At 44.4% G+C, this 15,256-nt stretch overlaps 1 protein-coding gene across 4 annotated transcripts in view; it reads left to right on the forward strand.

The window, feature by feature from the left end:
• CBFB (core-binding factor subunit beta) overlaps positions 1 to 15,256 on the forward strand; it is a 165,434-nt gene that overhangs the window by 89,169 nt on the left and 61,009 nt on the right. For all 4 annotated transcript variants that reach the window (XM_069215936.1, XM_069215937.1, XM_069215935.1 and 1 more), the window contains exon 4: positions 2,503 to 2,619. In XM_069215936.1, the coding sequence (XP_069072037.1) occupies positions 2,503 to 2,619 (117 nt within the window). The remainder of the gene's footprint in view (positions 1 to 2,502; positions 2,620 to 15,256) is intronic.

A 15,256-nucleotide genomic window follows, 5' to 3' on the forward strand; every position in this document is an offset into this window, starting at 1 on the left:
TTTGCGCCTTGGTTTTTCCACACGCTTCTTGCGACCCTGTTGACTATTTTGAATGAAACGCTTGATTGTTCGATGATCACGCTTCAGAAGCTTTGCAATTTTAAGAGTGCTGCATCCCTCTGCAAGATATCTCACTATTTTTGACTTTTCTGAGCCTGTCAAGACCTTCTTTTGACCCATTTTGCCAAAGGAAAGGAAGTTGCCTAATAATTATGCACACCTGATATAGGGTGTTGATGTCATTAGACCACACCCCTTCTCATTACAGAGATGCACATCACCTAATATGCTTAATTGGTAGTAGGCTTTCGAGCCTATACAGCTTGGAGTAGGACAACATGCATAAAGAGGATGATGTGGTCAAAATACTCATTTGCCTAATAATTCTGCACTCCCTGTAATCTGCTGCATATTTTGCAGATTTTACTAAAAAAAAAACATTTTTACTTTAACTAGGTTAAAGTTGCTCCACCCGGGATGCAATATTGCACCAGTCAGTTTACAGAAGTTAAGTGGTCACCTTCAGCTGTTGAATGGGGTAATTAGCCTTTTAAAGAGGTGACAATGTTGCTCAGTAGTGTAACCATTCCGAGTTGATGGGTCGTGGAAAGGCTTTCTCTTTCACCATGAAGCAAAACAACTTAAATATTGAAATATAATTCAAACAAGATGGAAACAACGATTCATTATTTGTAATTATTTGTTTGATTCACTCAACTGAAATTCACATCACAGAAGATTATGTCAAAGCTGCAGTTATTTTAAAAGGGCAATTAGAATTTAGCAGCATCATAAATATTTATCATTTCTTCTTTAGGGCCCCATGTCTTGAATTCTAAAATACTTCCAAGTGAGATGCATAATACATATAACATGTATGATGCATTTCCGCAGCGCCGTTTTTCCAATGCAAAATAATGCTACACTATTACCACACAATTACCTTTGTCATGAAATGCAATTTTCCCTGTTGTACTATTTGGTTCTCTATTGCTGCACAATTCCAGTGGCCTTTGATCTAGCGTGGCCTGTCTGTTTGGAGTTTGGGTACTTTGGTGGTGCATAGAAAGTCCATTATTTACTTGTGGGAAAGGGGAGGTGGTGGGTGTGGTGCCTGTTGGTGCAATTGTGCATTTGGGTGTGTGTGTCTCCTTTTGGGAGACCCTGGGAGAAGAAGCCATTAGGGAGCAGTGAGGAAGATAGGGAGGGCGTTGTATGTTCAACTGAAATGTTGAGTGAGTTAGTGAAGAAAAGGGGGTGAAGAAGAGAATCAGGGGGGGCACCGTGAAAGTACAAGGGATGGAGGATGTGTTGTGAATAGATTTAATATAGCTTCCCTTTTGTTGGTGTAGCCGACGGGTGAATGCTTGTACGACTTTCCTGTGGTTGTGGTAGTTGATTGTTGTGTATCTTGTGATTTGTTGGTGCCACATGGATCTCTGGCGGTGTGTGTGAATGTGGGGTCATTGTTGCATCTACCTATCACCACATTCGGTGCCTGATTGCAGACAGCAGGCGTCTGATTGTAAGAGTATCGCTTGCAATTAACAAATAGTTAAATAGTTCACAGTATTACAGACATGAACATGTAGCCAGGCCAGCATCTGGCGTCCGGAAGCAGGCCGCATATTTGGAAGGCTGTGCCATTGTTCACTCAATCATTGCCGAGGTTTGAAGGGAATCCCACTGATGTTTTTGTAAGAAGGGGCAACACATATTGTCTTAAATCCAAACCGTTGAGTGAAATGGGCTCCAAACTGATCTAATCTGTAGTTTTATACAACATCTGTTTAATGCGGCTGCTTCGGATTAAAAATAATTATAATCTGCTGCATAAACTGGAAGATGCAGGAATGACGGACATAAATATAGCGCTGATCTAGGCCCAGCGTTTCGTCCGTGGAGCCGGCTGAGGTACCGCTAGTCGGACCTAAGTGGTTCCCCATCCTCTCAAAGAATGGGTGGAGGAGACCTTGGTTGTGGCAGGGCCACAGCAGTGCCAATGTATGCCAGTGATCATGCTCCACCAAACCCTATTTTACCCCCTAAGCCATGACCTGTTGGATATCTTGGTGATGGTGCAGTAAAATTTCACAAAATGTCAAAAAAGTGAATAGTTCATCAACAGAGAGACACATGAGAATCCTTAATGAGTGTTCGAGTTTAGCCTTATTCATTGATAGTACTGGGCATGAGGATAGCCGGTACCCTGGTCTTGAGGCATTACAATAACATAAGTGTCCATGTATCCTATTTCTCCAGGATGCCCATTCTGGTAGAGAAATTGTGTTAGCTGTTCACAGGTTCCACCTTGCCAGGGGTTTCTGCTTGTCTCTGCTTCTGCATTGTCATCATTATTGAAGGGCTTTAAATTTAAGAATGTTAACTGGGACCCACGTATGTGTTGTGGGTGACCTAATCTACAACCATTTATTCAGATTGCGTTCAAATACTAATGAGCCGCCTTGCTTTGCTGAGTTCGGGTTTTTCTCTATTTTTCAGGTGTACCTGAAGGCTCCCATGATTTTGAATGGAGTCTGTGTGATCTGGAAAGGCTGGATTGATCTGCAGAGACTTGACGGAATGGGCTGCTTGGAGTTTGATGAAGAAAGAGCACAGGTAGGCCAGAGCACTGGTGTGCATGAAATCTCTTGAAGTGTTTGGTTAATAATTCCTTCAAGATATCTTTTTTAATCTATGTATACACATGTGGCATCAGCAGGAGGCTTACAGGAGAGCCAGAGGAGGAAACACCCGTCTCCACTGCATTGTCTTCATGTGGATAGCTTGGGCCGGTCATGGAACAGGCATCCTCAGCGGTGGAAAAGAACAGACCGAGTAATGATTTGGGTAGAGTTTGTACCTGTCCCCACGTCTTGGTATTGAACGCATAAGAAGAGTGTACCTCACAACTAAGATAATGATCCCATATGGAAACGAACAAGCTGGGGCCAAATTAACCTGACTCTGGGGTGGTATGATTCTCCACTGTTCTGCAAAAATTCCCTGAGTTCACCAGATTACCTGATTTCAGATGCCAGTGCAGCACAATCAGCCAGCCCCCCTTCTTCGCTCATGCACAGATTCAAGTGAGGCCTCCATGAGGAGCAAGGGGCTTTCCTAGAAGTTGGCCCCGTCTTTTAACTTCTCCCTGAGTTGGGGTGTGCAATGGTCCCTACAAATTAGAACCAAAGTATTATAAGTTTGCACAGCTCCTTCTTTACATTGGGCAGACTCCTAAGCTGCTCCCAGAGTTACCTTTAATGAATGTAAACAAAGACAGAGTTAATGAATAAACTACAGTTCCAGGCCATTCGGCTGTCCCCACGTAAGGCCTTTGATGACAATTTGGTCCTTTGGAAAGATGAATCCCTCCTTTCAAAGAGCTAAAATTACAAAAAACTTTCAACTGCACATATAATTTTAAAGTTTGGGAACTGCTGAGTTCTCACTCAGCTCACATAGAAGCAGTCTTGCCGAATTCCCACCCGCATCGGCACGGATTCCCTGATTCCTATTTTGTGTCCCATTGTTGAGTGGATACACAGAGACCACCAAAAATTGTTTTCGTTCAGAGATTTGTTTCCTTTCAACTTCTGTTTTGTAGCTCATCATTTAGCCATGTCTTTCTGCCAGTTTATGCGAAGCAGAAACCCCACACTCAAGTTCATGGTTTGCAAACATGGCTCTGCCCAGAGGTTTAGTGGTTCATGCATCCACGGCATTGTAATCATGTGAGCTGTTCTGGCCCTAGTTCTATTTTTCTTGCTCTCAGCAAATGCTGTGACACGTTGGGCTCCAAATAAGACTGCACACGAGAAGAGCATTTCTCCTCTATTTATTACTTATCATGCATTCCAGTTTGTTCATAGTCCATTTTTGTCCTTTCATAGTGGCCTGTTGTGAGAAAGTAGCCTCTTTCTAGCCTTGTTACCCCCACTTTTGGCCTGTTTGTGAGTGTATGTCAGGGTGTTTTCACTGTCTCACTGGGATCCTGCTAGCCAAGGCCCAGTGCTCATAGTGAAAACCCTATGTTTTCAATATGTTTATTATGTGTCACTGGGACCCTGCTAGTCAGGACCCCAGTGCTCATAAGTTTGTGGCCTATGTGTATGTGTTCCCTGTGTGATGTCTAACTGTCTCACTGAGGCTCTGCTAACCAGAACCTCAGTGGTTATTCTCTATCTTTACAAATTGTCACTAACAGGCTAGTGACCAATTTCACCAATTCACATTGGCATACTGGAACACCCTTATAATTCCCTAGTATATGGTACTGAGGTACCCAGGGTATTGGGGATCCAGGAGATCCCTATGGGCTGCAGCATTTCTTTTGCCACCCACAGGGAGCTCTGACAATTCTTACACAGGCCTGCCACTGCAGCCTGAGTGAAATAATGCCCACATTATTTCACAGCCATTTTACACTGCACTTAAGTAACTTATAAGTCACCTATATGTCTAACCTTTACCTGGTAAAGGTTGGGTGCTAAGTTACTTAGTGTGTGGGCACCCTGGCACTAGCCAAGGTGCCCCCACATTGTTCAGGGCAAATTCCCCGGACTTTGTGAGTGCGGGAACACCATTACACGCGTGCACTATACATAGGTCACTACCTATGTATAGCGTCACAATGGTAACTCCGAACATGGCCATGTAACATGTCTAAGATCATGGAATTGTCACCCCAATGCCATCCTGGCATTGGGGAGACAATTCCATGATCCCCCGGGTCTCTAGCACAGACCTGGGTACTGCCAAACTGCCTTTCCTGGGGATTCAATGCAGCTGCTGCTGCCAACCCCTCAGACAGGTTTCTGCCCTCCTGGGGTCCAGACAGGCTTGGCCCAGGAAGGCAGAACAAAGGACTTCCTCAGAGAGAGGGTGTTACACCCTCTCCCTTTGGAAAAAGGTGTCAGGGCTGGGGAGGAGTAGCCTCCCCCAGCCTCTGGAAATGCTTTGATGGGCACAGATGGTGCCCATCTCTGCATAAGCCAGTCTACACCGGTTCAGGGATCCCCCAGCCCTGCTCTGGCGCGAAACTGGACAAAGGAAAGGGGAGTGACCACTCCCCTGACCTGCACCTCCCAGGGGAGGTGCCCAGAGCTCCTCCAGTGTGCTCCAGACCTCTGCCATCTTGGAAACAGAGGTGCTGCTGGCACACTGGACTGCTCTGAGTGGCCAGTGCCCGTAGGTGATGTCAGAGACTCCTCCTGATAGGCTCTTACCTGTGTTGCTAGCCTATCCTCCTTCCTAAGTAGCCAAACCTCCTTTTCTGGCTATTTAGGGTCTCTGCTTTGGGGAATTCTTTAGATAACGAATGCAAGAGCTCATCAGAGTTCCTCTGCATCTCCCTCTTCACCTTCTGCCAAGGAATCGACCGCTGACCGCGCTGGAAGCCTGCAAAACTGCCACAAAGTAGCAAAGACGACTACTGCAACCTTGTATCGCTGATCCTGCCGCCTTCTCGACTGTTTTCCTGGTGGTGCATGCTGTGGGGGTAGTCTGCCTCCTCTCTGCACTAGAAGCTCCGAAGAAATCTCCTGTAGGTCGACGGAATCTTCGCCCTGCAACCGCAGGCAACAAAAGGCTGCATCACCGGTCCTCTGGGTCCCCTCTCAGCACGACGAGCGTGGTCCCTGGAACTCAGCAACTCTGTCCAAGTGACTCCCACCGTCCAGTGACTCTTCAGTCCAAGTTTGGTGGGGGTAAGTCCTTGCCTCACCACGCTAGACTGCATTGCTGAGTACCGCTTGATTTGCAGCTGCTCCGGCTCCTGTGCACTCTTCCAGGATTTCCTTTGTGCACAGCCAAGCCTGGGTCCCTGACACTCTAACCTGCAGTGCACGACCTCCTGAGTTGTCCTCCGGCGTCGTGGGACCTTCTTTTGTGACTTCGGGTGAGCTCCGGTTCACTCTTCTTTGTAGTGCCTGTTCCAGCACTTCTGCGGGTGCTGCCTGCTTCTGAGTGGGCTCCTTGTATTGCTGCACGCCCCCTCTGTCTCTTCACGCAATTGGTGACATCCTGGTCCCTCCTGGGCCACAGCAGCATCCAAAAACCCTAACCGTGACCCTTGCAGCTAGCAAGGCTTGTTTGCGGTCTTTCTGCACGGAAACACCTCTGCAAGCTTCTTCATGACGTGGGACATTCATCCTCCAAAGGGGAAGTTCCTAGTCCTCTTTGTTCTTGCAGAATCCACAGCTTCTACCATCCGATGGCAGCTTCTTTGCTCCCTCAGCTGGCATTTCTTGGTCATCTGCCCACTCACGACTTTAGTGTGACTCTTGGACTTGGTCCCCTTGTTCCACAGGTTCTCTCGTCTGGAAATCCATCGTTGTTGCATTGCTGGTGTTGGTCTTCCTTGCAGAATTCCCCTATCATGACTTCTGTGCTCTCTGGGGAACTTAGGTGCACTTTACACCTACTTTTCAGGGTCTTGGGGTGGGCTATTTTTCTAACCCTCACTGTTTTCTTACAGTCCCAGTGACCCTCTACATGCTCACATAGGTTTGGGGTCCATACATTATTCGCATTCCACTTTTGGAGTATATGGTTTGTGTTGCCCCTATACTTATGTGCTCCCATTGCAATCTATTGTGACTATACATTGCTTGCACTGTTTTCTATTGCTATTACTGCATATTTTTGGTGTTGTGTACATATATCTTGTGTATATTTGCTATCCTCATACTGAGGGTACTCACTGAGATACTTTTGGCATATTGTCATAAAAATAAAGTACCTTTATTTTTAGTATATCTGTGTATTGTGTTTTCTTATGATATTGTGCATATGACACCAGTGGTATAGTGGGAGCTTTGCATGTCTCCTAGTTCAGCCTAAGCTGCTCTGCTAAGCTACCCTTTTCTATCAGCCCAAGCTGCTAGACACCTCTTCTACACTAATAAGGGATAACTGGACCTGGTACAAAGCGTAAGTACCCCTTGGTACCCACTACAAGCCAGGCCAGCCTCCTACACCTGTGTGCATTATTTCTCCATCTTCAAAGACTGAGCTGCTCAGAGCATGCCTCCATGTAACCCGTGTTGGTGTCCTCTATGTGGAGGTAACTTGGTTTTCTCTTCTGGGCCAGCTTTAGCATATGCAGGCCTGGATCCGACTCCTGAATAAAACCACCCTGATGTTTTTCGTGGTACCAAAGTCACCTCAGGCTACTAGCCGCCTTGAGGAGAGCACCACATATGTTTCAGACTCCACACGCCGCCGTAATAGAGATATACCCAGCCAGCATTAATGAAAGTAGTTCTTTTCCTTATTAAAAATAAAACATAACACAGAGGGGTGCCCAAGTCCAAACAATGTTTAATGCAAAATATAAAAACAAATACAAAAGACAATGGTCATTTACACCGAACGGGACTCACACTGGGAAAGGGAGGAGCAGTGTGCTAAACCGTGCACATTTTAATGCAGTAAATATACATTTTCCCAAATATAGGTTGATGTTAGAGGGTTATGTGACAACAAATAATATTTCATCAGGAATGTATCTACCATACAGTTCGTCCAAGGAAGCACTGAACAACCTTGAAAGGAAGATGGCATTCATATCACAAATACTAATTCTATTCTTCTCACAAAACTTTGTTTCCTTTGCTAGGTTTGAAAATGGGGTTACGCTTACTAAAATGTGCAGTGTACAACACAAACTATCATGCTCCTAGGACTACTATGGCCTAGTAAAGCTGTCAGCAAATACAATACTGTGAAAAGCTTGAAATCAAAACAAAATGATTGTTTACTAACTTACTCAAAGTTAATACATGCATAGTGGTGTACATATTGGATGTAATATAGCATAATAAAATATGTTTTCACATCCTTATTCCCTGACAGCAAAATTGCTATGTTTTAGACATTTGCTTTTCTCCTTAATGATTTCTTCAACAGAGACATTGTTCAGAGGTAGCCAAAATGAGGGAGAACTGGTGGAGCGTGACAGAATTTCAACAGTATGGAGTCCCTGTGATGTTGACCAAACCTTAATAAACGTGCTTCTTAGGGCTTCTGGTGCTTTGATCCGGTATTTTCTTTAGAACCTGGTAAATCTCTCCAATATGTCCCCTTGGCCCCTGTAGCACGGGTCGAGTCACAGTAAGATCCCTTCAATCACTTCTTCCATCATGGTTCTGTTTATTCTCCACTAAATCCCTCAAAAATCATCTTCTAATCATAGAGTGCATAAAAAATAGAATGTAAGAAAATGGGATCAGGAAGTTCATCAAAAGAGAAATCAAGTGTTCAGCACCCTAAGACAAGAGGGTAGCAACCACCAAATTAGGTCTTTGTGCTCAGACTCCGCTCTTCCTCCAGTGCCTTTGTTGACACAGAATCCTCTCTCAGCTATGATTGCCATTTGTACATTATATCATGTGTGTCTAGATTACTGGAGTGCAGTACTGCTTCCCCAAGTACTTTCTTCTTGGGAGGATCTAGAGCTTCAAGGAGAGATGCAGGGCAGGAATAGATTATTACAAGTTGCCTCTTTTGTCAATGAATGATACTGATGAATACACCTAAAAACTCCTTATGTGATTCTTGGGCTCACTTACTCCTTCGGGTTTGAAAAATCCCAGGTTTCCTTTTCCTAGACATTCCATTTGCAGAAAAAGAAAAATATTATTTGCACATCCAGCATTATGATTATACATATATTATGTTTAAAATGAATGGTGCACTAATGTCAGGAGAATGATAAAATATGTTAGGTTACAGAACTGTTGTATTCAAACGACACAGGGTACCATGTTTAATGCTCAAGTTCCAAATGGGTAAAGGACCAGACATTCCCCATATTATTGCTGGATGTCAGTGCAGTAATTCTTTGTATCCCCTCATTTGGGTAGGTGGGTTCTATGTCCCTACTATCTCCCAAGGCCCCATCAAGGCCAGGGTCACTGGAATTGTGCGATTGTGCTGCTGCATCTTTATCTCATAATTATAGATTTGTCGCATTTGCCACATAACCCATTTGCTGCCTCATCTTCAGATTTTAATGTAAAAAAATATTTCTAGGTCTGTTGGTTTAACAGTAACTTAAAAAGCAGTAACGTGTTGCTGCATACTGGAATGCCATTCACAAAGGTTCACTGATCACCTTTCTGTTGTTATTGCTATATCTGAGTGTTAAACTGGTACTAATGAAGTCCAACCAATGAGCAGACAGTGTTACCAATCGTAAAAATGACAAGAAAATGAAGTAATACTATCACAAAATGTGGCTGATTCCGCCGCATAATTTGTCTTTTCTTGACATATAATTTACTCAATCCTGCCATGTAAGTTCACCCTTTGCTGCCATATGATTCCAGGTGCCCTAATCATAGCTAATGCTGCAGCACTTTTTCAATGATATGTCCCCATGAAGGACTTCTGCAGGTCATTCATGTGTGCTATGATACTCATTCTGTGAAATCATAGACCTCTAGAGGGCAGTTTCAGCTGTAATGCACTGTTTGGCTAAGCTGTTGTTGTAGCTTCTTTGCTTAAAGACAGTTTGGATTATGCTCTCACATCGCTTGTAGTTTTTCCCCTTTAACTAATCTAAGAGCGGGATGAGAGAGTCAGAAAACTGCTTAGTATAACTAGGAGACTTACAGGACTAGACGTCCCCAAGGCACACATGAGGACACTGCGCTCATAGTCCTCCTTCTTTTCCATCAGGTAACTGTGTTCCTGAATTTGATAAGACCTATTTACTTTTTTCATGTATTTCATTATACACTTCAAGATGGGGTCTTTCAGGTAGGTCTCATTGATTCATTTTTACAGTACTTTTGCTAACCTTGAATAGCTCAATTTTCTTTTTTTGCCTGATTCAGGAGTTGGTGACTCCTAGAATCCAAGTCTCGAGATTCCTATCCTTGGGGGCTTTGAGATCTTGCATATTGATACACTGGGGAAAAGGCTGGGGGACTTGTCATTATTATAGAGCTCGACGTTTCTTCTTTTTGGTAGTAGGCATACTCTTCCAGAGATCCTTTTTTGTAGATGAAACACCGCTCCAGCCTCTCCAGTTTTTATGCTGACCACACTCCCAAGCCTGATGCAGGGTTTCCTGAATAACGTATTGACAATGGTGGTTTACTTCAGCCACCTTCTTTAGTATTTGGGGAGTCTTGAGTTTGAACAATGGACCATGGATCCTTGTGGGAAGCATATCCTTTATCTGCTTTTTACTGGAAAAATCTGCCATTTCCATCCTGGCCCTGGACTTGATGGTCTGCACTGACAATTGCATTGTGTCTTTCACAATTCTTCTTTCTGAAGTTGTCATTTCTTCTCAGGTAGCACTTGGTAAAAAGCTGTACAAGAAATGGCTCTGCTTTGATGTTGGTTCTGGTCCCAGAGACTTTCAGTAGAATGGCTTGGACATGGGCGAACATACAAATGCAGAAGAATGGGTCACTTCCATTGAGCTAATGATTAAGCCAGTCACTTGTCCTCCCAGTCCTCCACTTCATGGTGGTTAAATATTTCAAGAAATGATTCACATCAGAATTCTGGACAAAAAGACTCAAGGTAAAGCAAGCAGGAACAATTCTGGGGAGCCACACATTTCTTTTAAAGCTAAACTTAAGCTCTATAAGAAACTTCTTCATTTTGGAATTATGCTAGTTTAGTTACTTCATGCATTTCATCCTCCTTGGACTTACCTCAAGAGCTATTCGGCATTGCAGATTCATTTTGCCTCTCGGCGAGTTCCATCCAAGCTTTTGTAATAATGTGGTGTGCTGTTTCTCAGCAGGTTACCAACATCAAATGCCGCATCTTAAACTAAGCTATCCCCTTTAAATTGGTTGCCCCAGTCAGGTACCATATATTGTTCTGGCTCTTCTGCCTATGGGTGAGGCTGATGTGGCATTCTGGAACCTTAAATAAGTCTTGGGCAACCCATTCACTTTTCCATCCAGCAATTACTGGAGTCTTCGATTTCTGGCAGGGTATTCGGGTTGTCACGCCTGAGTAAAAACCCTAGTCTCAAACCACTTGATATTCAAAAACATTTACTCAACCTCTCAGCACTCTGTCTAGAAAAAGTTATGGAAAAGCATCTTTCAGAATGACTCCTTTTAACACTTGGATTGCTGTCAGGCAGGATGTTATGCTGGACATTGCAGTGAATCAGACCTGGCGACATTCACTGGTGAGCGCTGAATAATGAGGGACAGAACGCTGATCCCAGACATTCTCTCTCTCCTCTGTCGGTGATTTATAGATTCCCTCAGAGATCCATTCTTTCCCGTCCTTTTCAATTTATAGGTTCATTACTAAAGAAATTCAACCAAGAATTGCCCAATTTGATAGAAAAGTTGAGGGACCAACAAATTGAAATTCAGAGAAGCATGACCCACGATTATCTGAAACCCAATGGTGATTAGACAGATACCCTGGTTGTCGGAGGCCATGAGTCATGGTGGACTTCCAAGCTCTTCAGTGACACAACACGTTCACTTCAAGGTGGTGTACCCGACCCACCGCACCTCTTACCCAACTGGTCCTTCGTTCCTGTCACTCCACCTCCCCCGCTAGGAACTCCTAAGGCCTTTCCACTCTGAGTCCAAAATGTTCAAATAGTATGATGCCGTGCATAGCCTGGTGTACTACGCCTCCAGGTCTGGACCAGACCCCAACACCCCCCCCACCCCCAGCCCCCTTTGATGTCATGACTTACTATTTTAATTTTGTTTAAGCAAGCTCTAAAACGCACTTGTTTTGTTAAATTCCCGTATATTTTTCTGGTCTTTTTCTTCTTTCTTCAATTTCTCTCGAGTTTCTATTATTAAGATACCCCCGTGCACTGTAGAAATACATTTAAAACGATATCTCCACACTGAGCACTAAAGAGCGTGGGGTAATAGTGGATTTATCTATAAACATCCAGATGCCTCTTTCGGCTCAGTGGAGCAGTGATGCAAAGACATACGTCTGAATTCGTTCTTTTGATGCCCGGAGACAACATTCGAGTTGACAGCGTGTCCTTGTGCGCGTGAGCTTCAGGCTTCAGATGACATCTCAGCTTTGAGGACAGAGTGAACCAACGGAATTGGGGCGTTTGATTTACCGTTCGAACAGGTGCTGTGTTTTACATCTCCTAGGCGCGGCTCCCCAGAGGGTGGGTCACGGCAGCCACTTGTCAAGTGTCTCACGGGGCCTAACTAACAATGGCGTAGCAGGTTCAATGATGTCGGGGCACAAGAGTATCAGGGGACATGTTTTACTGCAATTTGTGACTGCTTTTTTTGTAAATTCAAAATACGGGGATAGAGAGCCCAAATCCGTTGCCTGCATTATTGCCCATGCCACTTTTGCTAAGCAAATGGTGCCTTAGACAATTTGTTTTTTGATTTGACAAAGCTGTTGTTTGGTGCAGGGATGTGTACAGTGTGTGTCTGTACGCCTGCCTTAAGTATTTGTTTGCAAAAACACGAGTATTTGTTACTTTTGTCTCAGGCCAGAGATTGGGGCCTGGAAATCTAAACATATCAACAAAGATTTGACAAAATATTGATGTTAATGTCATAGCAGGGCTAAGTCTTGAGTATTTTTTTTTTTAATCGAAAAAGCTGTGCATGACAATGTTTCTATCAAATTCAGCCTTGAGATCTGTAAATTAATGAGTACTGGTCACCAATCTGTCCTTTATGTCACAAATCAATGTATTTATTGCAGTCGTCTTGGGAGAAGTTTCATTTGCCCTGTAAAAAACATCAATATTCATGCTCTTTCTCACAATTTTTGTAGCGCTTGTATTTAGGTGTAAATTTAGCAGTGCAGATCAGAGTGTAAGGTACATTACATTAGACAATAGTAACAACTGTTACAGTGCGTAGAAATAGCTGGTGTGGTATGAAGCACCATACAGGAAACAAATTATTGCCTGCATTGCATATCATGACCATCATCTTGGTGTCACATAAATATGAAAGGTACACATACTTTGCTTCGGTACCACTCACAGAAAACAGCATTGCAAGTCCTACTCCGGTGCTTCCCAAACCTTTTGGGGAAGAGGGGAGCATAACCGAGAAGGACAACAGGCTGTGTGAAAAAGGCTTCTTTATTGAAAACAGGTGTACCTACCATAATAAACCTGGGCCTTTGCCTCGCAAAGCTACAAGCCTCACTATAGATTTTACCTATGTAAATCACCTCCCACCCCTACCCTACCCTCGCCCCTCAATTTAACTATTGCAATTCTATAATTTCCCCACGTAGATTTGAGTGATTACTGACATTAAGCTCCCTTCCAGTTTATAGTAAGTCTGAACCCCTAACTACCATCATTTCCTACTTAACTATTAACACCCAGGCTTGTCTAGGCATGAGCCTGTCGACCCATTCCTTTCCCACATGGACTGCCACTTTCAACAACCCTAAACGTCTGAAAACCATTTCAACTTGATGTGGCACCACCACCCAGAAAAAGGCGTAGCAGACTTTTTCTGGCTTCCTTAACTAGGCGTTACCTAACGCACATTCAGTAGGCTGTCTCTGATATGCAGCAAATACAGTTCCATTCCCATAAAGGATAAATAGATCCCATCCCCACTAAAGAACTCTGACTCCTCAAACCTTAAATCGGCGTGTTCTAGAACAGTAATACCCCTCTGACTACAGAAGCCCTACATTTTATCTTACACCTTGCACGCTCAATGGCACTCGGTCTTATCACCCCATGCCATTTCCTCCGCAGAACAAAGGCCATCCATACTATGTGGCATCCTGCCCACTGCTGCTGTATCTCTCATAAATCCTTTTTCATGCCCTTGATAATGTGCAAACCCTCCTCACAAACCACGTTGTTTCTCCAAGGTGGACTATCAGGATATCTGGGCACTGGCCCTTCACTATTAACTTATACAAGTACGGTAACAATTCCTGCCAGCACATCCCCCTTTTCCGTGCCACTGCACTCGGTACATGGAGGCGCCAAGGCCCAGGTTGCCTCGCTGGCTGCTCTGACGTGCTTGTCTGTGCGCCCACTTTATAAAGGACTTGCAAATAGCCAAATTGACAGATCATTGCTCTCCAGGCCAGGTACTGAACTTGTAAAATATAAACAAAAGAAATAACCACCTGCGCCAGCTCAACAGTATTCTTCTCTCCTTCGCACATACCTCTGAAAACAGTCAGAAACCATCACCTGCCCTCAAAATGCGCCCCCTACTCCAACCCCGCCTACCCGCTTCCATAGCCATACCCATTCTAAAGGAATGTGTCCAAAAGGTTGAAGCCTCCAAACTCAAAACCTTAATTGTCTTCCTCATAACAGCCAATAGCTGAAAAGCTGTCACAGGTGTCTTGTCCTTGTGCACAAAAACCCTTTCAGCTGCCGCTCCCCTTTGGCCCTTAAGGCTCTGCCCCAACGCATGGGGCATACACTCTACTCTGGTAAACCCACATGTGCACACTACTGCCCCGCCTATTCTGATCTGTTTTTGACCTGCAAAGTCATATCAGAATTGCCTCACCCATAAACTGAGTGTCTTCCCACAACAAACCTTGCCCTTCTCTGTTCCATAGTAACTCAGACATCCTAAATGCCTCAAAGAACATCCAGGCCATCAAAGTACCAAATAGCAGTGCTTCCTCCGTATCAAAGCATGTCATGGGCCCAATCGGTAAAATGGCACTCAAAAGAGCTGGATAGCCCAGCCCTCCCCACCTCCCTAGCCCACCCCTCCAGCGTATGCTTGCCCAACTCTCCTGCTGAAGGGGCATATCCCCGGAACAATTTCCTTATAAAGGCAACCCTACTAATTTCCCTGCGATCGTCATCCTCGATTGCCCCCATTCGATCAGCATCAATATGTATTGCACTAAAACCTCAACTCTTGCCTAGTCCTACCGCCGCTTGTGTCCCCCATTATTTACAATTTCCAGCAAGGATTGCGAGTACACTTGCTGCGTGGAGGCTTCCAATGAATTCAACACCAGTTGAAGCATCCTCTATCTCCTAATGTCCATTATTCCAGTGGCATCAGGACCTTCCTGAGCTCTGCATCTGTGGCCAGCCCATGGAACCTCTCTCACTGTGAATGAGACAAAGCGTCCGCAATGTCAATGTCCACACACGGAACGTGCCTCGCTGTAAAGGCTAAGTCATGGTGTAAACAGAGCAGTACAAAAACTCTCAATAGCTTAGCCACCTGAATATCCCTGGCTGATTGACGGTTGCCCACATGCACTACTGCATGTTGTCAATCCTAAAAGGCACTCTCTTATGGACAAA

Source organism: Pleurodeles waltl, chromosome 12 (genome assembly GCF_031143425.1).
Source record: "Pleurodeles waltl isolate 20211129_DDA chromosome 12, aPleWal1.hap1.20221129, whole genome shotgun sequence".
Taxonomy (NCBI): Eukaryota; Metazoa; Chordata; class Amphibia; order Caudata; family Salamandridae; genus Pleurodeles; species Pleurodeles waltl.